This window comes from Puma concolor, chromosome C2 (genome assembly GCF_028749965.1).
Source record: "Puma concolor isolate L17-30 chromosome C2, mPumCon1.1.hap2, whole genome shotgun sequence".
NCBI classification, from domain to species: Eukaryota; Metazoa; Chordata; class Mammalia; order Carnivora; family Felidae; genus Puma; species Puma concolor.
The window spans coordinates 10,940,578-10,965,089 of record NC_141675.1 but is presented as its reverse complement, the minus strand read 5'-3'; the positions used below and the strand labels follow the sequence as shown (position 1 = coordinate 10,965,089).

General features: G+C 48.9%; 1 protein-coding gene across 1 annotated transcript in view; it reads left to right on the top strand.

The window, feature by feature from the left end:
* Window positions 1-24,123, top strand: part of GPD1L (glycerol-3-phosphate dehydrogenase 1 like) — a 57,083-nt gene extending 32,960 nt beyond the window's left edge. The window contains exons 5-8 of the mRNA XM_086720575.1: window positions 3,134-3,246; window positions 12,725-12,958; window positions 13,246-13,352; window positions 21,203-24,123. Of these exons, the coding sequence (XP_086576701.1) occupies window positions 3,134-3,246; window positions 12,725-12,958; window positions 13,246-13,352; window positions 21,203-21,299 (551 nt within the window). The 3' untranslated portion in view covers window positions 21,300-24,123. The remainder of the gene's footprint in view (window positions 1-3,133; window positions 3,247-12,724; window positions 12,959-13,245; window positions 13,353-21,202) is intronic.
* Window positions 24,124-24,512: the final 389 nt, after the last annotated feature.

The window sequence follows — 24,512 nt, the reverse complement described above, 5'->3', positions numbered from 1 at the left end:
TGGCGAGATTGGAATAGAGGAGTTGCATGTTAGATAATTGTATCAACATTAACTTCCTGCATTGGATGGTTGCCACAGTGGTTAATCCAGATCTCCTTTCTTGATAATATTAGCAACCAACTCATTCTTAGTTATGGTAGATTCAGGAGTTTTAGCCCCCTTGAATCTTCTGTGGAGGAAGATGGAAAAAACAGCCTTGTTTTCAGGATCTTGTAAAAATACTAACCAGCACGCTGAACTGTGGTGCCCCCTTGCGGTGAGAGTTCCCTTCATTCTTGGGACTGGCTTCACAAAACTAGAGACTTACCGTCACCTCACGAATATTTTTCGAAACCTATTATGTATCCAGCATCTGCTAAGTGTCAAGGATTCATAAGCTCCTTCTGGAGCTTCCAAATACACAAACAAATATGGAATCACAAACCGAAAGAGGGTTTTGAAGGAGACTTTATAAACAGGCTGATTATCTCTAAAACTTGGCATGAAAGAGAAGGGAGATACCCCTGTCTTTTGGTTCATACTGAGTTTGGGGCAGCCCTTCTCCATGGCTGTTGGGATTACCCGTTCTGGTCTGGGTCCCTGCTTGCCTTACCACTACTTAAGACTGGTAATAACACAGTTAGTGCTTTCCTGTCTGGGACTTAAAATAATAATTTTCTTGAAGTTACATCTGAGAAAAGGTGGGATTGCTGTCAACCAAGCCCACTTCTCTAAGGGACACTGTATGTAATTTGCAGCCACAGAGGAACCGACAGACCCCACCTGTATCAGTGACATGTGGAGAGCACCTTCCTCCCTGCCTGTCTTGTCTGTCACATTGCTCACAACAGCACCTCGCTTCCAGCCGCAGACAGCTGGATTATAGTGACTTGAGCGAAGGGCTTGTCTGTGATGCTTAACGATCGTCCTTCATGCTGGAGGCTCTGAGCCATGGCCCACGGTGAGGGACACAGGAGAAAGACTGTGATGATGTCATGATGTGGAGGCGGGGGGGAGGGGGGCGAGTTTACCCAACCCAGGTGATGAAACAGGATTGCACAGAATCACCCGCGTGGTCTGCTAGACTGTTTGAAAAAGGAAGACGGCCGTTTGCTCAAACTGACACAGTTCTAATATTTGGAGAACTCAGCTAAATCATAGATAATAGCAATGCTTGTGGAATAGAAAATGTGTTTCTGAGTATTGGGTGTAGACATTTTAAACATTTCATCGTGGGAAATTTATTTGAAGAAAACAAACAGAAGGAGGCAGAACGTGGTCATGAACCCCATGTAGGCGCCCCTCACCTTCCACTCCCCCCTGGATTCTTTTCACATATTAATTATGGATGTACTCGTAATTGCTGACAATCAGTTCTTTTCTGCATTGGAAAAATACAGCTCTGTGATTTTTTTTTGTTTGTTTTTTTTCTGGTCTATCTGCCCCCACCCCTCGCCACACTCAGGAAGCATAGCATAGAGACTCAGAGCACCTGGGGTAGAATTGGGCTCTGTCTCCTCTGAGCTGTGTGATCCTGGGCAAGTTGGTAAACGTCTCTGGGCCCCCTGTCTGTAAGCGGGGAGAATCAGCCATAAGCATGTGTCAGCCATCCCCATCGTCATCATATAGGACCTCTGTGTGCTCTAATAGGCTGTTTTCACACCCGCTTCTTATTTAAACCCACAGCAGTCCTGAGAGTGCCCTACGGTTCACTCATGAGGGAGTTGAGCCTGCAGGAGGTTAAATCAGGAGTTTGCAAACTTGTCTGCAGGAGTCACCTGGGGCGCTTCACAAGTTACTGATGCCTGCTGCCCTGGAGACTGATTTAATTGGCCTGGGATGTGGCCTGGGCTTCAGTGCAGTTAAAGGTCCCCAGGTGATGGTAATGTGCAGAGACCCGCGTGGGAACGAGCTTGTGGACCTAGAGGCGGGCGGAGCCCAAATCGGATACTGCTCAGTGAGCTTTCCGCCGTCTGTGTGTGACTTGAGAGCCAGGACTTGGCTGGGAAGTTTTATGATCCGATTTCCAGAGCCTTCCCAGAGCTGAGCCCCACGCCGCACCCTCGCCCATCAGAGCAGATTTCACACCAGGCTTTATGTGTAAAGTTTTGTTTGAGTCTTAGTCCTGAGTTCCTAAACAAAACATGAGAAAGCGTCCCTCCCATTCCAGGCACAGGCATGGCGGTAGCAAAAGCAAGTACTCTTCTGAATACATTTGCATCTTCCACTATTTAGTCCATGAACACAGTTGTTGGCGTCTGTATGGGTTCTCTCTCGCCATCCTGATGCTAAGTAAGATCGCAGAATCTCGGTGGCCTAGAGCACAGCTGACACCCGTGGGTCCCCTTGGGGTCGGCTGCTCTCAGCTGGGTGTTTCTCCGCTCCGTGTGTCCGTCATCTTCCTGCTCGGCCCAAGGGGCTAGCCGGGGAATGTTCTCACAGTGAAGGCAGCGGTACAAGGAAACCAGCCCCACTTCTGCACAAGCCGACTGCAAGACCTCCTGCGTCACGTCGGCTAGTGTCCTGTTGACCACGGCAAATCACATGACCGAGCCCGAAGTTAAGAGGTGCGGAAATATGTCCCACTTGCTTTCAGTCCAGGCGCTCCGTGTGGTCAAGCCTAACATTAGTGGAAAGGAATGCACTCTTCCCCGTGGAAAGGACAGGGTGGATGGTTTGAACACAAATCTGTTACAGATGTAAACGTAGACGTTGGCCCATAGGTGTTTGTGGTAGCAGAAAGTCGCTAGGTGTTAAACATTGAAAGATACTTAGATAAAATGGAATACACTTCCCCAGGAAAAGAGAAAGCTGCTATTTAAGATGATGTAGAAACTATGTCAGTGAAAGTTATTCATGCCATAAAATGGAGAGAGCAGATTATGAAACCACATATATATTATGTTGCCAATTCGGAGAAGAACTATGTCTATTCATATTTCAGGAACTTAAAGATGTGTGCCAAATTGTTAATGATCATCTGCGGTAGAATTATGGAATATTTTTATTTTCAAGTTCTATTCCTCTGAATTTGCTACATTTTCTGTGATACATATACATATCGTAGTAAGAAAAACATTTTAAACCGGGTTAGATGGGGAAGCTAAGATTCCGCATTCCTCTCAATTGCCTTTTTTGGGTAACCTTTCCATAGGCAGCAAGATAATGGAGAATGGCCTTCTCTTCAAAGAACTTCTGCAGACTCCGAATTTTCGAATTACTGTGGTTGATGATGCAGACACCGTCGAACTTTGTGGTGCTCTGAAGGTAAAGTCAGCCTTGTTATTTCTGCTCAAGGAGCTAATTGCGGCCGGCCACTGTTAGCGGTGTTGAATCTGAGCCTGAAGAGTGGGCTCTGTGTTCATGCCTGTGCTTCAGCGAAGAATAGTGAATTGAGAGCCTTGTGTTTCACTTCCGGCTTTGCCCCAGCCTTTCCTGGGTGGTGGGAAGTTCCTCTCTCACTGGGGTTTGCTTTTACTTGGACATCTGGGGAAAGTGTGGTGTTTTATTCTTTGGGAAACTGGCAGCATTACTATTTAAAAAGCGTGGAAAGTCTCTTGATTGTAGAATTTTACCAGAGACCAAAGCATTCCATTAATTCATGTATTTCTCTCCTATGCTGTCTTGAGCCAGAAAGGGACTTCTTGCCTCTGAATTATGCTACTCGGTTGCTTTGACAGTTTGGTTGGTTGTTCTTTTTAATGGAAAAATAGTCTGCTGCTGACAAAGGTTTTTCCAAGAATGGTTTAAAAAGATTTTTTTTTTTAATGTTTATTTATTTTTGAGAGAGAAAGAGACACAGAGCATGAGCGGGGGGGGGGAAGGAGGAGAGAGAGAGGGAGACACAGAATCCCAAGCAGGCTCCAGGCTCTGAGCTGTCAGCACAGAGCCCGACACGGGGCTCGAACCCACGAACCCACGAACCGTGAGATCATGCCCTGAGCCAGAGTCGGATGCCTAACCGACTGAGCCACCTACAGTGGCCTGGGAGGGAGGGTAAAGGGTAGGGTTTCCACAGGGGCTCCTGACTTGCTCCGCTCTGCCTATAAAAGTCTCGGTCGTGGGTCCCTCTCTCGCCTGACTCTGGGAAACAGCCAGTGAGGAGCTGGCTGGCCTTTCTGATCCTTCTCGCCCTGGAATCAGCTGCTAGAGCTGCCTTCTCAAAAAAAAAAAAAAAAAAGACCTCAATGTGAATGAATACCCCCCCCCCCCAGTCCCTTTTGAGCCATTTCTTTTGTAACAAAAGCCGCTTTTCAGGAATTTGAGCACCTCGGGAAGGAAGTCACGCAGTCTGGCATTCATCCGCCTCCCTTCGGCAGGTAAAAATGGCAAAGACTGAAAGAACACTGAAGAGACAAGAAACCAGACTGCCTTCCCGCCCTCTCTCTAGATCCAACGTACCTCCTTTTTGTCTCATCAGAATTTAACACCACTTTCTAGAATTAATATCGTGTGTGTGTGTGTGGTCACAGGTCCTTACACCGTGAGGATTTTAGGAACGAAAGCCAGCTAAAGCCTGGGGCTCCCAGGCAGCACACGCCCCTACTTCTGGATGTCCGCGTGGGGCTTCCCTCCCGCGACTGGCGGGCCCTGTTACACAGTGAAGACCCTGGCTTTGGCTGCTTGGTTTATTTTTGTTGGTTGAGATTTTTATGTGTTTTTAATAGTCCTTCATTAAACTAATGACCAGTTGACAACAGGGGCCTCGTGAACGCCTAATTGCTCAGCCCCAGCCTGTGTTGCTCCAAAATTGTTTTTAAGCGACTGGATGTTTCTGGTGGTGGATGGAGAAGCTGTGAGATCCTGCCTGGGACAAAGGGTGTTTGGGGGGGGGAGGGGGGGAGAAGAAAGATTCTAGATTGAGGGCTCTGGAAAAGCTTCTGCTAATGGGACCTCATGCTGGTCTTGTGTCTGGGCTTAGACTGGCTTTTCATTTTTGTTGGCAGGAAGCCCATAAGCGGATCTGTGCCTGCTACCAGGACAGAGAGTGGTTCGTGGGGGGCAGACACAGATGGGGTTGAGGACCATTCATCATGCTTCCTCTGGCTATCCTTTGAAACAGGATCAGTCACCATCATTCCCGTCGGCTTGCATCAGAGCTGGGATTTTTGAAAACCGAGAAACAGGCACTTTGGCAGTAATTGAGGCTAACCATTTGGTCACACGGATAAGGAGATGGCGATCCAGAGAGAGTAAATCACTCAAACGTAGCGAATATTGGCACAGTCGGAGTGTGGAAGCGGGTTCCAAGAATCTTAGTCTGGCGTTCTTTGGTTACGATGTACAGCCTGACTTTTCTGGTTTGTGTCCAGTTGAATAGAATGAATCCCTCCCTTGTCAGAGGCTGCCAAAGCAAGGACAGATGGACATACGTTTCTTTTATTACGTAATTGATGATGTGGAAATGTTGGGGTTCAGAGCAAACGGTCAAGAGAGAATTCTTGAGACATCTTCGGTGCAAAAAAGTGGTTTCACTAAAGCACAGGAACAGAACCCCTGGGCAGAAAGAGCTGCACTGGGGCTGTGAGGGGTGACTGACTGTCTACTTTCAAGTGGGGAGGGGGTTAGGGATAGGAAAAGTCTCTAAGGAATTTTGGAAGCAAGGTTTCCAGGACCTTGAGGGGGCCAGCTGTTGTTAGGAAAATGTCATTTACTCCTGCCTACTAAAACTTGAGTCGTGAGACCCTTTAGATGTGTATCAGGGGCCATATGCTTGGAGGATGATTGCTAACATAGATTTGGGAGGTAGAGATAAAGGAAGTTTCCAAAGGCATTTTTATATGTTAAAGGAGACGTAGGATCCTGGAGGTCGGGATGTTGTTAAGCTAAGATTTGCCTTTTGCTCTTAGCAAAGTATCAACATCCAGGCAGCTGAGTCCCTAGAGGAAGGTCACTCTTCCTGTCTCAGAGGCCTGTCAGTGGCCTGCAGGTTGTCAGGAAATTTAATTTTTTCCCTTGCCTTTTTTTCCCCCACATCCATTAATAGTCTGTTGTTTTTTCCTGATTATAAAAGTAGTGCACGTTCACTGTTTCACACAACAGATGGATGTAAAGAAAGTAAAAATCACCGATAGCCCCTGCAGCCTGAGATACGCACTGTTGATGCTTTGTATACCCTTCCAGTCTTTTTAGTGAGCATACGTAGGCGTAGGGCTGCTTTTAAAAACAAAAACTGGGTCTTACTGTTCAAATAGTATCACATGTTTTCCTCTTTCACATTAAATTAACAATCTTTAGTAATGTCTATACTAGCAATCAAAGAAATGTGCACTGTCCCTTTTTTGTGCTCAGAAACATGACGTTTGAGCTACAAAAATAAAAATTGAAAACAACTCACTACAAGGGTAAAACCAAAAAGAAAATGTAACGGTTTTCTGCAAAATCATATTAGAGCAGTGCATTTTACTGCCTTCAGAATGTCCTTTACCTCTGACCTGTATTAATCTCCAGTAAGGCGATATTCTTTTTTAAATATCAGCTTTATTTAAGCATAATTCATGTACATTAAACTGCATCCATTTAAGTTCCTAAGACAGTGGGTTTTAACAGGTGTGTGCATAACCCTGAAAATCACGATAGGGAACATTTCCATCATCCCCAAGGGATTCTCTGTGTCCCTTTTCAGTCCCCACCCCAGCCAGGCTGTTCTGCTTTTGTTCACTACTGTTTACGTTTTCTAGAACTTTTATAATGGAGTTGTACAGTTATCTACTCTTCTGTGTGTGGCATCAGAGATACTTTATCAGGATTGAGTTTCATTAGCAGAGAACCAAAATAATAGCGGCTGAACGCCATAGAAGTGAATTTCTTTCTTATGTGAACATCCTCAATCCGAAAGAAAGCTCCTTTCCACACAATCCTCAGGGAGCCAGGCTCCTAACAGCTCACAAGGATTGGCCCTTGTCTTTGTGTTTTGTTTTGTTTTAATTTTTTTTTTAATGTTTATTCATTTTTGAAAGACAGAGACAGAGCACAAGCAGGGGTGGGATGGAGAGGAAGGGGGAGACAGAGTCTGAAGCAGGCTCCAGGCCCCGAGCTGTCAGCACACAGCCCGATGTGGGGCTCGAACCCACGAACCGCAAGATCATGACCTGAGCCGAAGTCGGACGCTCAACCCACTGAGCCACCCAGGCGCCCCAGCTTGTCTTCATGTTTTAAAATGGTAACCAGAGGGGTGCCTGGGTGGCTCTGTCGGTCAAGCGTCCCACTCTTGGTTTCGGCCCAGGTCATCATCTAGTGGTTTGTGGGATCCAGCCCCGTGTCAGGCTCTGTGCTCTCTGTGCTGACAGCGTGGAGCCTGCTTGGGGTTCTCTCCCTCCCTCTCTCTGCCCCTCCTCGGCTTGCGTTCTCTGTCTCTCAAAATAAATAAACATTAAAAAAAAACAACAACAAACGAGGTGACCAGAGCTCTAGCCATCACATCTGCAGGAGGCAGATGGTTTCATGTGATTGAGCAGTACCTCATCGTGTGACTACACCTAGCTGCAAGGGACGTCGGGTCCCCTGGTTAGCTACGTATTTGCATCAAAGTCAGGGATGCTGTGACTCTGGAGGAGGAGAGTAGGTGGGGAGATAAACCCCTAACCTGTGCCACAGCCACCTGACACACCCCTACTGCTGGGCGTGCAGGTTTCTTCCAGGGCTTTGGCTGTGATAAGCCATGCTGTGCTGCACCACCTCGTGCCTAGTGCCGGGGCCACTGCTGGATCCCGCTAGCCACGTGTGGCCACTTGCATTTACATTCGAATTCGTTAAAACTTAAAAAAAAACAAATTAACGGTTCAGTTTCAAAGACTCCGGCCCCACACGAGTCTTTGGTGAGTCCCAGTGGCTCCTGGCTACCCGGTGGGGCGAGCAGATGTCAGGCATTTACATCACTGCAGAAATTTCTAAGGCCGCGTCTCATCGGGGTGCCCAGCCTGGTGGGCTACGTGCGTGCGGGGTTGACACCTCAGCCAGGCCGCCCTACGCAGGGCCTAACCTGCCAGCCTTGCTGGGGGTAGGCCCACACTGTGCAGTCAGAGTTCTCCCTTAGGCCCAAAGCTCCGGTACCTGGCCTCAGGCAGAATCGGGTGGAGTGTTGGGGGTACAGGAAACAGTGACCGCTGCCTGCGTTTCACCAGAGCCCTGCGTCCTAGGTGGGGAGCGTGTTTGCATAGCCTGCGGGCGGCCTTGGCCAGCTTCTCCACTTTTACGTTCTTTCTGTGGGAGGCTAGGAGTGGAAGGAATCGAGTCCCATCCAACCCGCCCTGGCTCAGAATTGCAAAGATGGCACTTCAGGGCGAATGATGGCCTCTGAGCGTTGCCACAACCCAGGAAATGGGGAAGGGCTTACGCGCGCGCCTGTCTTCTGAAAATCATGGTATTTTTAGCTCCAGAATAGTTTAAAGCAGATTTAAATGCACAGTGGATAATGATAACTTTCACAGCTGAGTGATCTCAGAGGACATCTGCTCGGATGCTATTCAAACACGATCTGACTGGCTCAGTGTGTTTATTTTTCTTTTGACAGTGATAAGTGGTGGAGGGGAGAGAGTGAGGGTTTCAAGATCCATCATAAGGCGATTAAACTGGATCGGCGCCCAGGGTCCCCTTAGAAGGGAGGAGTTTACCCTGCCGTCGTCTCCTGCTCCTCCTCCCCCACCTTCTAAAGTGGGGAGGTCAGCCATCTGGGGGAAACTGGGGTGATCCTGACCTGTGTGCCCTGCGGGGAAGGGGGTCACAGAAGGGCCAAGAGGCCGGCTGCAGTCCCAAGCCTTGGACACCCTCATTTGCTTTTTCTCTGGGAGCAGTGACACGAAAGGTCAGAAGCATTGCTCTGGAGCTCAGGGCTCATCCAGTACAGCTCCTGCTTGGATGCTTCCAGTGACCGAGGGCTCACTCCTTTACCTCCAAGTCTTTTAGTGAGGTCAGCTCTTCCTGTTAGAAAGTTCTTATCTTGAATCTGAGGTGGCCCCTCTGTGCCTTTCATTCACTGACCCCCAGCGGCCCAGTGTGATCTACCCCCTGGAGAGAACTCTGGGGCCAGGCTGCCTGGTCGGGCAGGTACCCACTGTGTGACCTTGGGGGAACTACTTCCCCTGTGTGTGGGTTTCCTCACCTCCTCTTTGCATGATAATGGGACCCGCCTTGTAGGAATGTTGTGACAATTAAACCAGTTAATACTACAGGAAGCACTTAGAGGTTCGATAAGATTAAGTGTTGTTTTTGTTATTTCCTTCCATAAATCTTTTCTTCTCCTAAGCCTACCCTGTTTACTTCCTAAGCCTTCCTGAAGGCCAGAGAGGCACTCCCCTTTGACACCTGACTGGCTGCAGAGGGTTCAGGAAGGTCTCTGACGCTAGGTGGGGTGGGAGTGGCCGGGCCACATTAGCCACACCCTGGAAGCAGTAAGGCCCAGGGAAGAGAGTGGGCCTGAGGGGCCAGACGAAGGGCCTGTCTTCCTGGGAAGCCGCTGAACTTCCCTGAGCCCGCCAGGGGGCTGGGTACACACGTGTGAGGGCTCTCCAGAGAGTGCCCGTGAGACTGTGCACAGGGGCCTCACGGGGGGGCACTTCATAAATAATCCCTCTCTCCTCTGGGTCTAGGAGCCCCCTGGTGGAAGGAAGCTGTTTTATCTCCTTCGATATATAGCCTCGTATTGTGGTTGGTCTGTCAAGTAACCCCCAGAATGGGTCCCATCGTGGCAAAGGGGGCACAGGAGACAGTCGAGGGAGCGTCGGAGAGCCATTTTAACAGTCTAACCATCTGGATCCTTGACATGTTGCCATGGTAACTTCAATAAAACCATTTGGCAGGCTCACCCGGCAGTTGGCCTCACGGCCTGGTGGTCAGTCCTCCTGCAGGTCCCCAGGTGTCTCTTTGTTGCCTCAGCACTGTCCCACTTATCTGCAGCCCCAGGGCAGGCCACAGCTGTACCAGCTTTCCTGGAGGGATGTCACCACCTTAGAAAGGCCTTGAAAGATCTTCTCTAAGCCCCGAATTTTAATACTGAGGCCAAGAAGGCTCAGAGAAGTGGAGTAATTTTCCCAAGGTCACACAGCAGAGTCAGAACCAGAGACCATCTGGATATCTGTGCGTGTGCTTTTGGTGCCTCCCCATGGCTTGCTTAGTCCGGCTCCTCTGCCAGGAGGGGTGTCTGGGTCTGTCTGGACCCAGCCCTGTGTGTTCTTACCATCCCCGGCTCGTCTTTGCACAGCGCCCCACGTAAAAGGTCAGGGTGTTGTTTTGCCCCTCCGCACCTCAGGGCTCCTCTCACACTGCCTGTCCCCTCCTCTCTTCCGGATGCTGCCAGACCCTAGAGTGTGCCACGCCAGGAACCGCCCACTTCCTGCGTCAGTGAGCGCACACAGTGGGTACTTGGGGAGAGATGGCCGCCGTCGGGGCCTCACGAAGCCTGCAGTTCACATTGCCTGTGTGGCCGGAAGGGGTTGGGAGGCTTTTGCAGGGTCCGGACAGAAGTCAGTAGCTTTTGGAAACCTAAGCGCTCTGCAGAAGACCCGATTCCTCGTCAGCTCTACCTGCAGCTGTAGGAAGCAGGGTCTAAATGGAGTCGGGCCTCTGTAGGGCGAGACTGACCCCCCTGGAAGCTGCTTGGTTGCTCTGTCCGAACAGCTCATAACCTCCCGGGGAGACTATCGAGAACACAGAAAGTGCGAATTCATCCAAAACCTGCACGTGTTCATGTCGGGTCTCTGATCTTTTTATAACATTTTTTTTATTGTTTATTTTTGAGCGAGCGAGAGAGAGTGCGAGCAGGGGAGGGGCAGAGAGAGGGAGACACAGAATCTGAAGCAGGTTCCAGGCTCTGAGCTGTCAGCACAGAGTCTGACATGGGGCTCGAACTCATGGGCTGTGAGATCATGACCCAAGCTGAAGTCAGTCGCTTAACGGACTGAGCCACCCAAGTGCCCTGTGTCAACTTTTTAAAAAAAATGTTTATTTATTTTTGAGAGAGAGACGGGGACAGAGGATCCGAAGCAGGCTCTGTGCTGCCAGCACAGACCCCAATGAGGGGCTCGATCTGATGAACCGTGAGATCATGACCTGAGCCAAAGTCGGACGCTTAACTGACTGAGCCAGCCAGCGCCCCTATCGTCAACTCTTTGAGGACAAGCTTTGGGCCGCATTCTGTCTTTGCAGCTCCTCCCTGGGGGCGCCCTCAGCCCCCACGTCCTCTGCCACCAGGGCCCGCCCCCACACGGCATGCGTAATACACATGGGTTGAAAGGAAAATCAGATTTTCGGTACCTCTTGCAGAACATCACTTTCTGCCCAGGTTATAATTATCGTCACACGTTTTGTTGTCCCATTAGGCCAGAGGTAGGCAAACTTTTTCTGTAAGGGCCACACAGGAAATGTTGTGGGCTTTGTGGCCCCTATGGTCTGTGTCGCAACTACTCAAATCTGTTGTTAACAGCGCCAGGGCAACCACAGATGGTACACAAATAAGCAGGGATGCATGGCTTCCAGTACGACATTATTTACCCAAACATGCAGATGGCCCTTCGTTTGCTGACCCCTGAACCAGATTATCCACTCCTGGAGAGGCAGGTCTGTGTCTCATCTGCCTTGTGTGTGGCGAGTTCATGCAAGAGCGGGGGCCCCACGAGTGCTTGCATAGGGATAATTGCATGAGGCAAAAGGCTGAAACTTGACCGGCACATACGTAGACCTACGGACCCAGCAACTCCACTGCTGGGTACACACCCAACCGAAATGCCCGCTTGTGGTCACCAAGGGATATGGGCCAGCGTGGCTACAGCAGCACCATTTGCCGTGGCCCCAAACTGGGAACTACCCCAACGCCAAGGGTGGCTCAGTCAGTTAAGCATCTGACTTCGGCTCAGGTTATGATCTCGCAGTCCGTGAGTTCGAGCCCCGCGTCCGGCTCTGTGCTGACGGCTTGGAGCCGGGAGCCTGCTTCGGATTCTGTGTCTCCCTCTCTCCCTGCCCCTCCCCTACTCATGCTCTGTCTCTCTCTGTCTCTCAAAAATGAATGAACATTTAAAAAAAAATTAAAACAAACTGCACTGTATTCACACGGTGGAGTGCAGAACAGCAATGAAAATCAGTGTGCTGTAGGTAAAAATACAGCTAAATCTCACAAACATGATGTCCAACTGAGACAAAGACACAAACGGTTACGTACTGTGCGCCTCTTTTCACATAAAATCTCAAGACAGGTAAAGCAAATCTATGCTGGTAGAAGCCAGGAGACTGGCTACCTTTTGGGGGTGCCGACTGGAAGAGGGTGTGAGGGTGGCATTCTGGGGCACTGGTTCGTTCTGTTTCTGGATCAGGGTTCCGGTTACAGGGCGGTGTTTGGTTTGGGAGCATATCATCGAGCCGTGTGCTTGTGACCTGCATACCTTCCCATATGACCGGTCAAGCTGAATAAAGCATTTGGAAACAAAAAAGACAGAAAGTCAGTTTGTGCAAACAGTGTTTAGCCAGAGACTACGAGCAACCGTTCTAGCTCTCTGGCCGATGTTCCTCAGCTGCTGTCTCCTACTAACCCCAGACCCGGGCTCTTGGTCCTACGAACGAACGGGAGCACAGAAGGCTGGTCCCTCCTTTCGTCTTTGACAGTCAGGGCACAGGAGCCGACGCTGGGGACGCTGGGGCGGAGCGTTCCGACCACGGGCCGGGGGTCCCTGCCTCCGCCTCTGCCCCCACCTTCCCAGCCCCCTTGTCTGCGGCGGGTGTGTGACGGGCATGCCCGGGCTTCCCCGATTCCTTCCAGAACATCGTAGCCGTGGGCGCCGGGTTCTGCGACGGCCTCCACAGCGGAGACAACACCAAAGCTGCCGTCATCCGCCTGGGGCTCATGGAGATGATCGCTTTCGCCAAGATCTTCTGCAAGGGCCAGGTGTCCACGGCCACCTTCCTGGAGAGCTGCGGCGTGGCCGACCTGATCACCACCTGCTACGGAGGCCGGAACCGCAGGGTGGCCGAGGCATTTGCCAGAACCGGGAAGGTAGCCCCTGGCCTGCCCTCGCCCACCCCTCCTCCCTCACTTGAGACTCTTGGGCCGGGGCGAGCCACAGTGCAGCGGGGATAGAGCCCAGCATTTGTCGTTTGCTGGGCGTGTCCTGCCCATGCCTGTCTCCTTTCCCTTAAGGGTACTGAGGCCTTAGCCCTGTAGCTTGTAGGTCTCTCTTTCCTCGGCTCGTAGGGGGGGATCGCAGCTCCCTTCCCCAGCTCACCTCTTGAAAGAAGGGATTCTCTAGTCTTTACCATAGCGTTTGCATCCTTGTTTTTAAGACCATTGAAGAGTTGGAGAAAGACATGCTGAATGGACAGAAGCTCCAGGGACCTCAGACTTCTGCTGAAGTGTACCGGATCCTGAAACAGAAGGGGCTGATCGACAAGTAAGTACCCCGCAGTGTCCCTGCGACCAGAGGGGGGCCACCCCCCGCTTCCCTCCTGACCGCCAGCCCAGCCGGTGCGCACGGGCACAGCTGCTTGACAGGTGCGTGCAGAACTCCCCTGGATTAGTTCCGTCCTTAGCGCGATGAAAACTTCTTCCTGCCCTGGAAAGGAGCGCTGACCCGGACCCGGGCCCCACCTCAGGGAGCAGAACTCAGTTCTGTGAAGCTCGTTACAAAACATGAAGTTTGAGGTTCTGCTTATCCCTGCAGGATGTTTGCCAAGAGCCCCGTGTCCTGGGTTTTAAATTAAAAAGAAAATGTTATAAACAGATGTAGTCTTGAGGGGCGCCTGGGGGGGGCTCAGTCCATTGAACATCCGGCTCTTGATGTTGGCTCAGGTCATGATCTTACGGGTCTGTGAGTCGGAGCCCCGCGTTGGGCTCTGCGCTCACAGTGTAGAGCCTGCTTGGGATTCTCCTCTCTCTCTGCTCTTCCTCCCTTTCTCTCTCAGAATGAATAAATAAGATTTAAAAAAAAAAAAAAAAGATACAGTGTTGTTAATAAAATGTCAAACAATTGAGAAGAGAAGAAAGTGGAGGTTACTCTGGAATTCTACCCCTAGAAGGGCCCTGTGTTAAGGTCTAGTGAGCAGCTTTGCAGTCTCTGGGTCCTCTGTGACCCTTCCGAGCTGCGAAACTATTCAAGGTGGGCTTGGGCTGGCTCCATTTGCCACTCGATCGAGGGAGTAAACCCTATAGCACCACAAAAGCTGCCACCCTCTCCGTGGCCGCCCTGTGGCCTACCTGCCACACAGTCCTTTATCTTGCTGGTTGGCTGAACCTTCATCCCTAATCAGGATGCCAGCTGATATTAGACACCATCTAATAAATGCGCACATGGATGTATGTATGCGCATATTCTGTGTATCCTGAACTCTTCGGGAGGGAGGGGGAAGGCCTGGTCGCCCGGAAGAGGAGGGGGCCAGGCAACGGTGAAGCTGCCAATAGTGGCCAATCTGGAGCACACGCTTCTCGCTGAGCCGGTGGTGGTTACGGACGTGCGTGCTGGTGTGTTTCCTTCATCCTCTCCATCCAGTCCGGACATCTGCTGTTCCCGACCACACACCGTTCCCTCCCCTACGCCCAGCTGTCCTCTCTGGACCAGTACAAACTGAGCAGCCTTTGCGCCCCCACGAACAAGTGGAAATGAAGGAGGGCAGGGCATTGGTCTTCCTTCTTTAATTTGCATTTTAGTTCTCTGAAATGGCTTTTCAGAGCGGCCCGGCAGAGATGGAAGTCACAAACAGGCCTCCGGAGGTGGAGAATTACCTTTAAATCGCGACTAAAAGGAAGATCCCTCCGATGTGCCCCGGTTTTCCTTACGTACTTAACTGCACACAGTAGTGTGTTTGTGGCGGGTCCACTTTGATGACCGTTAAGTATTTATCAGGAATTTTTTTAAGTCTTAGGAAAATACTTGGCTGTTGGCGGATGATGATTATCTCCCAGTCACGGTTTTAAAGTGGCATCTGTGTACTACCGTGGGGTGTATTCGATAGGATCCTATCATTGGACGAGTTGGCCGGGGTTACGTAGTCATCGTGGAACTCGGGGAGGCCGCGGAATGGAACTGGCATTCTGGGATCAGTACCTGCCTGTTTGAAAAAGCAGGTGTAATCAAGCAGGCGACACTCACCTCTGAGCGGATGCTCCTCCTCTGTCCTGTCCCATTTTCGTTCTTCTGATTAGAAACTGAACAGGCCTGAGCCTGGGCTTAATGAGGTCGCTGCCGGGTTCTAGGGCACAGCACGCTCCCCCCAGGCCGCAGTGCAGATCCTGTGGGGCCCTCCCTTCCCCTACACCGCCTCCCAGAGCCGCTCAGGCCGAGCCTCCCTTCCGCTCTCTGCCCTTGACATCACCTCTTACCTTGATTTTTTCCCTTTTTCATCCCAGCCATCACTACCTGGGTCTTCCTCCCTTTCCTTCTCCTCTCCCTTCTCTTCTCCGTGGCTACAGAAACAGCAGTGAGCCGGAGGGCAGCATTTAAGGCCCCCTTGTGGCTTACGAGCCAGGTGGTCTTGGGTAGGTCATATTTTTATCTGTCCTGTGCCCCCGTTTTCATTATCCACCGAATGGAACTGGTGGACCTGTGATTGCCACGGTGCCTTCTCCCTGGAGTATTCACATTCACAAGCTTCCTGCACATCCAGAGCGAGTCCTTTAGGTTGGCATCTGGGGCAGCCTCTCAGTCGTGTTCCAGCTGTACTTTCTAACCATCCTGTTAACCCCTACGACCCCTTCTTCAGTTGAAGCAGACCTCCCTTTGCCCCAGACACCTCCTTCTCGGACTTCTGTTTGCGTCTGTCCTCCTGCTGTCTGGTCTGCCTGGACGGCCCTGCTCGATGTCCACGTCAGCCCTGACCATCCTCGGGGTGGCCCGGGTCTGTCCTCGGAGAAGCCTTCATCCATATCCTCCAGACACAAATAACTTTCCCCGCTTTGAACATATTGTTTACACAGGCGGCCAGCAAACTTGTTGTGGAAAGAACCACATAATAAATATTTAGTCTTTGCAGCTTACATATAGCTCTCTGTCATATATCCTTTTTTTTCCCTTTTACGGCCTTTGAAACATGTAAGAATCGTACTTCGCTTGCGGGCAGTACAAAACAGGCCACAGAGCAGACTGGCTTCTCAGGCTGTGGCTCACGGGCCCCAGGTGTAGACCGTACCTCTGCTCATGTGCTGTGGGCTTATTACATAAATGTACAGTTTCACTTTCTTTCTTCAGATTTGGAGGGGGGGCAGGGAGCACATGCTCTTGTTAAAAAAAAGAAATTTGATGCTTTTTAAAAAAAAATTTATTTAGAGAGGGAGAGAGAGAATGTGCACACACAAGTCAGGGAGGGCCGGAGAGAGAGGGAGAGACAGAATCCCAAGCAGGCTCCCCGCTCTCAGCACGGAACCCGATGCAGGGCCTGACCCCGTTGAGGTCATGACCTGAGTGGAAACCAAGAGTCGGACACTTACTGAGTCACCCAGGCTCCCCAAGCATCTGACTCTTTTTTTTCTCGTTTTCTTTTTTTTTTTTTATTTCATTGGACTTAATTTTTTTTTTTTTTTTACTATAATTCACAGTCAAATTGGCCAACATACAGTATGTAAAGTGTGCTCTTGGTTTTTGGGGTAGATTCCCGTAGTTCATCGCTTACATGCAGCACCCAGCGCTCATCCCAACAAGTGCCCTCCTCAATGCCCATCACCCACTTTCCTCTCTCCCCCACCCCCTGTCCACCCTGAGTTTGTTCTCTGTATTTAAGAGTCTCCTATGACTTGCCTCCCTCCCTCTCTGTTGGTAACTATTTTTTTCCCTTCCCCCATGGTCTTCTGTTCAGTTTCTCAAGATCCACATATGAGTGAAAACATATGGTATCTGTCCTTCTCTGACTGGCTTATTTCACTGTGCATAATACAGCATCTGACTCTTAATTTCAGCTCAGGTCATGATCCCAGGGTTGTGGGATTGAACTCTGCGCTGAGCCTGGAGCCTGCTTAGAATTCTCTCTCTCCCTCTCCCTCTGCACCTCCCCTGCAGGTTCATGCGCGCGCTCTCTCTCTCTCTCTCTCTCTCTCTCAAATAAAACTTAAAGAAAGCCAAATTCTGGAACAAGGCACACAGTGAAAAGTGGCTCTTGATCCCCACCTTAGCCGCAGGCACTCTCTGAGTTTTTAGTATCTGCTTCCGTTTCTGTAATGGGTGCTATGCTCCTCGTTCGGCTCTGTCCCTTGCTTTTCTTCACGTTAGGATATGATTTGAAGATCGTGCCCCATCCACACCTATACATCTCATTTAATGGCTGCAGAACATCCCACTGTGTGGGAGAACCACGGTTTATTTAACCAGTCTCCCCTGGATACAGAGTAAAGTTGTCTGGGTTTCTCTTCTGCTGTCAGCTTGGCTTTATTAAATTTCCGGTGCGTGCATCTTTGTGAGCATGTGTGAGTGTAACATGTTTGTATTCGTTTGTGAGGGCTGCCGTTACAAAATCCCACAGACCGCGAGGCTTACGCAGCAGAAATTTGTTTTCTCACAGTTCTGGAGGTTTAAGATCAAGGTGTCTGCAGGTGCCTTCCTCGGAGGCCTCTCTTCTTGGCTTGTAAATGGCCATCTTCCCCCTGTGTCTTCACATGGTCTTCCCTCTGTCCATGTGTGAGTCCTAATCTCCTTTTTTCATAAGGACACCAGCCATACTGGTTTAGGGCCCACACTTATGAACCCCTTAATTACCTTCTCATGGGCCCTCTCTCCAAATATAGGTACTGGGGATTGGGGCTTCGTTGGATGAACTTGGGGACTGTAAGCACAATTCAGGCCAGAACAGTGTTGTAAGCTCCTTATATAAATAAATAAGGCTGGGGCCTTATTTATTTTTTATTTTTTTTAAATGTTTTATTTATTTTTGAGAGAGAGAGAGAATACAAGTGGGGCAGCGGCAGAGAGAGAAAGGAACAGAGGATCTGATGCAGGCTCCATGCTGACAGCAGAGAGCCCGATGAGGGGCTCAACGTTGCGAACCGTGAGATCACGACCTGAGCCGAAGTTAGACACTTAACCGACCAGCCATCTAGGCATCTTTTTTTTTTTTTTCTTCTTAATTTTAAGTTTTATTTATTTAAGTGATCTCTACACCCAGTGTGGGGTTTGAACTCAATGATCCTGAGATCAGGAGCCAGCCAGGCGCCCCGGGGCCTGATTTATAACACCTTACAGCCTGCACCTGGCTGAAGCCTGACACTTGTAAGCCCTCAGTATCCATTAGTGGGATGGCTGATTGATCGGCTTATGTCGATATTTTTCTGTGAAATATTGTCTTTTGCCCTCCTTTCACCTCTAACCTCATTTAGAGAGTTCCCCAAATGGATCTAATTGGCCTTGTAGCGTTTTACGTTATAGAAAATAGCATTTAGACGGTCAGTATGGCTGAGGGGTTGAATGTTGGCTCCAGAGTCAGAAACTGTGCCTCAGTTTCCTTGTCTATGGAATGGGGATAATGTTATTATCCACCTCACAGGGTGGTTGTGAGAATTAAAGAAGTTACTTGTCCATAGAAATTCTTTCCCCCGTACTCCATATATCTTGTTAGCATCCCATCTACATAATCCATTTTGGAAGGTGCTGGTTGTGAAACTCAGGGGTACTTTTGGCTGCAAGAGCAATGCCCAGTTAAAAACGCCTCGAACATGGGGCACCTGGGTGGCACAGGCGATTAGGTGTCTTTGGTTCAGGTCATGATCTCATGGTCCATGAGTTTGAGCCTCGCATCGGGCTCTGTGCTGAGAACTCAGAGCCTGGAGCCTGCTTGGGATTCTGGTCTCCCTCTCTCCCTGCCCCTCCCCTGCTCTCACACACACACACACACACACACACACACACACTCTCTCTCTCTCTCTCTCTCTCTCTCTTTCTCTCTCAAGCATAAAAAAATTTTTTTAAATGCTCAAACAATAGGTCTATTTTCCTCATAGAACAAGGATTTTGGAGGTGGACGTTATTGGTGTTGGCACAGTGCCTTAAGATTAGAATCTCAGTAAACAGATGAACACAGGGGAAAGGAGGGAAAAAATAAGATAAAAACAGGGAGACAAACCATAAGAGACTCTTAAATACAGAGAACACACTGAGGGTGGATGGGGGTGGGGGGATGGGCTAGATGGGTGATGAGCATCAGGAGGGCACTTGTCGGGATGAGCAGTGGGTGTTATAGGTAGGGGATGAGTCACTGGGTTCTACTCCTGAAACCATTATTACACTATATGTTAACTAACTTGGATTTAAATGAAAAAAGATTAGAATCTCAGTGATTCCATTGGCTTTCCCTCAAAAGCTCAAGATGGCGGCAGCAGTTCCATGCCTCACACACTCACACAGCTGCACTCAGAGACCCAGGGCAGATGCAGTCCTGGGGAGCAGAGTTTCCCTCCAGTGCCTCTCGAGCAGAGGAGTGCCTTCCCCAGAAGCCCTTCGCGGACGTGTTGTGTCTTGCTCGCTAGAACTTGCCTCATTGACTAACTCTAGGAGAAGGAAAGGCTGGGAAAGTGAGCACTAGGCTATTGGCAACGTTGGTAAAGAGAGAAGGGGGTTGGGAATGGCTTTGGGTGGCCACTCGTCACCTGCCCCCGTGCTTTGGGGACGCACAGTTTCTCATCATAGGGACGGGAAGACTAAGCCATGGAAAGAAAAAAGGGGCAAAAGTCTGCAGGCTCTAACTCCCGTTCGCAGTAGTCCATTCAATAAACACTCGCTGAGCACCTGAGTAGCCCCTCCCCACCAACCATGCACTGAGGATGCAGAGGTGAACAAAAGAGACTGGGGCTCTGTCCTCTGGGAGCTTGCTAGGACGCGGTGGCCATCTTGTGACTGTGTGTAGAAGCTGTCACTTACTGCATACCCACCGTGCACACTGTACACATTAAATAGAAGTCACGTAAGACAACAGGTCTGGCCCCATATTACATTGCAAACAGGGCGAGAGGGGTTGTGAAACTTGCCTAGAGCTCATAGGCTATGGAGTCAGATTTGACTCCAAAAAAAAATAACAAAACATTCTGTGCCAGTGATAGACGTATGACCTATCAGAGCTGTTTGCTCTTCTTAAATTAAGTTGTCATTAAAGGATTCCAGCTAGATCATTTTCAGAATGGCCTTTAAGACTCTATTGATTCTGTCAAACTCACTCTGGGCTGTGAGCGTGAGCGTGAGCGTGTGTGTGTGTGTGTGTGTGTGTGTGTGTGTGTGTGTGTGAGATTGAAATTAACTGTTTCAAGCCTGATTCAAATTAACTGTTACTTCCTTAGTGATATCTGCCGTTAAAAAAAATCCTTGCTGAGGGGTTCCTGGCTGGCTCAGTTGGAAGAGCATGTGACTCTTGATCTCGGGGTTGATCTCTTCAAACCCCATGTTGGGTGTAAAGATTACTTAAATAAATAAACTTAAAAAAAAAATACTGGTATGCCTGGGTGGCTTAGTCAGTTAAGCATCCGACTCTTGATTTCGGCTCAGGTCATGATCTCCTGGTTTGTGGGATTGAGTCCTGCGTTGGGCTCTGCTCTGACAGTGTGGAGCCTGCTTGGGATTCCTCTCTCTCTCTCTCTCTCTCTCTCTCTCTCTTTCAAAAATAAAAAAATAAACATTAAAAAAATAAATTAAAAAATACTTGCTGAGCCAGCTGTACCCTGGGGATAATGCTGTCTTTTCTCACAGTGGTTTATTAGCACAAACCTTTATACCCTCGGCCATTTCAAACCTTCCTTTATATTTGTGTTCACAGCGCGGCTTCCAACTTGAGATCAGTGCTTTGCTAATTGTGGGTGCCCACATTGATTTTTGCAGGAGTGTTCCAGGCCTGAACTATTTCTGGTAACGTGTGGGCTGCCTCATCTCTGTCCTTGGGTGATCCCCTTTGGAGAAGGGAGAGCAGTACCTCCTTGCAAGTTAAAATTTATTCTCCCGCCTTTTAACACAGTGACAGAAACTTGGACTCGCTCCAGACTTGACCAAGAGCCTGAACTGCATGTAAATGACCACAGATGGCCCTTGCGAGGATGACCATGACTCCTCTGTAGACCGTGCATTCCAAACAAGTCGGCAGAGGGTGGTCTGGGTCGTACCGACGAGAGCCGCAGTGCAGAGGCTCTCTGCCGACCAAGTAACGGACGTGGAAGGCGTTCACTGTGTTGTCCAGAGAAGCACGCCTGCCTGCGATCCGTTAGGCAGGAGAGGAAGACGACTTTGTTCAGGGGGGTAAACCAGATGGCCTAATTTGTCTTTTCACATTCTTTTTTCCCAACCAGGTTCCCGTTGTTTACAGCCGTGTATCAGATCTGCTACGAAGGCAAACCCGTGCAAGAGATGTTGTCTTGTCTCCAGAGCCATCCAGAGCACGTATAAAGTGGCTCGTGCGGTGTGCAGGGGACCGTGCTGCCTTTCTTGATCAGTCTTTTTCGTTCAAATGGAAACTGGGACTTGGCAATACGACGTTCGCTTGACCCTAATCCCATCATGAGTGTGTGTATGAATTTTTACCGGTTGGTGTTTGAATTGCCAGAAGCAGTTCGCCGGCTAAGATGTGTTGGGCAACAACTAGACACATGTGTGAACGTGCGTGTCTGTGTTCATTTCTCATGCCGTGGATGTTTCTATGAACCAAAATTAAAGGTCCTTTTTAAAAATTACTTTTGAAAATTTCCCACCGTGGTAGCTTTGCAGATGGGAACTATCTCAGCTAAATTTTTTTACATTGTATCCATATGCATTTGAGTGAAGGGATTTTTTTTTTTTTCCTCATCATCTTGATGTTAAGACCGAACCAGCATTAACATGGTAGAATGGAGGAGTGAGCGTGTTCAAAGATCAACATACTGTAACTCAAACTCTAGCTCAAAGCCAGCATAGTTAACTACTTCGATTGTGGGTTGATTTTCTTTTGACAATTAGATACTTCTAATGAGGTGATCCACTTAATGTATCTCCCCCTTGCTGCAGTTCTCTGCATTTTTAGCCCCTTTTCTCTTCACTGGCTGCCAGAATGTGCTTCCTTTCATAAAGGCTTAGCAGTGGCGGAAGGCAGAAAATGCATCGGGGATTTTCCTGCTGTGACTGACACGTTCTTCTGATTAATGACCCTTGTTTGATGCTTTTTGTTAGGCAGACCTTTGTGCAAACATTTCCTCTAAGCCTCACAGATCCACTGAGAGGGGGCTTCTGTTATTCGTCTTTTGAGTTGCAGTCCTGTGCTCTGGTCACCCGGCGAGTGGGGGCCGAGCTGGGAGTCAAGTCCAGCGTCCCCCCCCCCCCCACCCCAGCAAGGTGCCCAGACCTCAGGCATCACCGGGCTGGAAGACCTGCAGCTAATTGGTTGTGGCAGATGCCATGTGCAGCCTTTGCTGAGATTCTAGCAGGGCTTTCTGCCGCTGACATTTGCGTGGGGCATCGTCTAGATGCATGCCACTCAACGCGCGGTCCTCATTCCATCAGCTTCACTTGGAGCCTCTTAGAAATGCAGGTTCCCAGGCCCCACCCCAGGCACTGAAGCGGGGTAAGGTATCTATGCTTCAGTCTGCCTTCCATGTGTTTCTGATGCTCACTACAATTTGAGAACCACTACTTGAGAAATCCTACCCAGATCGGCACTTCTCAAACCACGCTCCACGGGAAATGAGTGTCCTGGGATCGCGGGTTGTTCAGGTGTTCCCTGGCAAGGTCAAGTGTGTTTGGGGAAAGCTGCCCGTGCACATCCCTCTTGAAGGTGGACAGTGCATGTCAGTGTGTCAGCGGAACTTCTCTAACCCGGCAGGTCTCGAACACATTCGAGACTATGGAGGTGTTTTTGGCAAAGAAACTTGCCAAGTTTTCAAGGGAACGCTGTTCGAGGCTGAGGTGACCTGAGGACAGCTCCAGTATACCCTTCGCTCCCTTCAAAAGTTAGGATGAATAGCCACCTACCTGTGGCGGTGTTAGCCCCGAGCTTTTACAGTTCAGGCCTGCCGTGACTCTTGGATGAAGCTTTATTTAAGGTGACACTGTCAGTACAACAGGTAGATGTCAACCTCGCTGAAACGCACATTATGTCAAATAAGTGCTTTTAATTCTAGAATTAGAATGGGAATCACTGTATCTTCTCAAATGAGACTGATTTCAGGATAGCATTATAGTTACCTTACATAGCACTTGGTAAGTGTTAAGGGAACATATGAATGTCACTTATATATTCATGGATTTTCAGTCACTTTGTAGGATTTTGACTTCTTTTTTTTTTTCTTTCAGTTTGGGGCTTTTTCCCTTCTATACCTGAAATGACCATAGGATAGATTTTTGTGGGAATTTTAAAAACTCAATCCAAAACATTTTGGGGGGCATTTTAAATCCCTGTACACAGAAGTATATGAAAGCACACAAAATCTACAAATTTTATTGATTTTAGTGCCACTGTTAAGTCAATCAATTATTGCTTGTCTCATGATTACTCTTTTTTAAAATTTGTACATAGGTAACAAAGAGTTACTTTTTAAGATACGTAAAGGGCTGTAAGCTAATCGTGGTGTCTATTAAGTAGGATAATTAGATGTGAGGAGTTAGGATTTTGTCTTACGTATATTCTCATCTGCATTCGGCTTCCTAATCTGGGTTTTGTACTTGATGGTTTTTTTCTTTACGAATGTTCTCTCACTGATCTGAAGTCTGCCGACTGTACCTCTTGAACATACTTACAATATTCTGCACATTATGGAAAAAGACAAATTTTATAAGTTTGTGCTCTGCTAACTGTAGATATTTATTACTCTACGAGTTATCTATTTTTGTAACCACCTGTGGTCCATCATTTATTTTAATTCTCATTTCTTACTAATTATGGTAATAGGGAGGGAGACATCTAGAAGAAAAGCTTAATTTGTTCAGCCAATCTGTGAATGTAAAAACTACACTGTTGCCTTGCTATAATCCAGCCTACTATCACGTGGGACAAATATCTGTCTTGAAATCCATCCTAGCAGGTGGAGTTCAGCTAAACTGGTTTATCATTCAGCTCGTAACTAAAACCTGGCCCCATGGCATCGGCCCGCGGAGGGATGAGGCGCCCGTGTACAGAGGGATCTTTCATTTTTCCACCACTTCTAATCCGAGAGCCTTTTACTTATGTGCATACTGTATCTGTTTACAGACTGTAGGTGGATATAATTTAAAAGCTTGATTTAATAAACATTTAATGACCCAAGCTGTGCTGCTGGCCCTTTTTTAAAAATTTTTTTTTTTTTAACGTTTATTTATTTTTGAGACAGAGAGAGACAGAGCATGAACGGGGGAGGGTCAGAGAGAGAGGGAGACACGGAATCTGAAACAGGCTCCAGGCTCTGAGCGGTCAGCACAGAGCCCGACGCGGGGCTCGAACTCACGGAGCGTGAGATCGTGACCTGAGCCGAAGTCGGCTGCTTAACCGACTGAGCCTCCCAGGCGCCCCTGCTGGCCCTTTTTTAAAAAATTGGCTTAGTTAAGAGTTTTATTTATTTAGGTCAGCTCTTTTTTTTTCCTGAATTGTGTTGCATTAACAATAATAAAAGGGTAATTTCTAAAACGAAGTTCTCATCTCTAATCCCACTCCTCAAA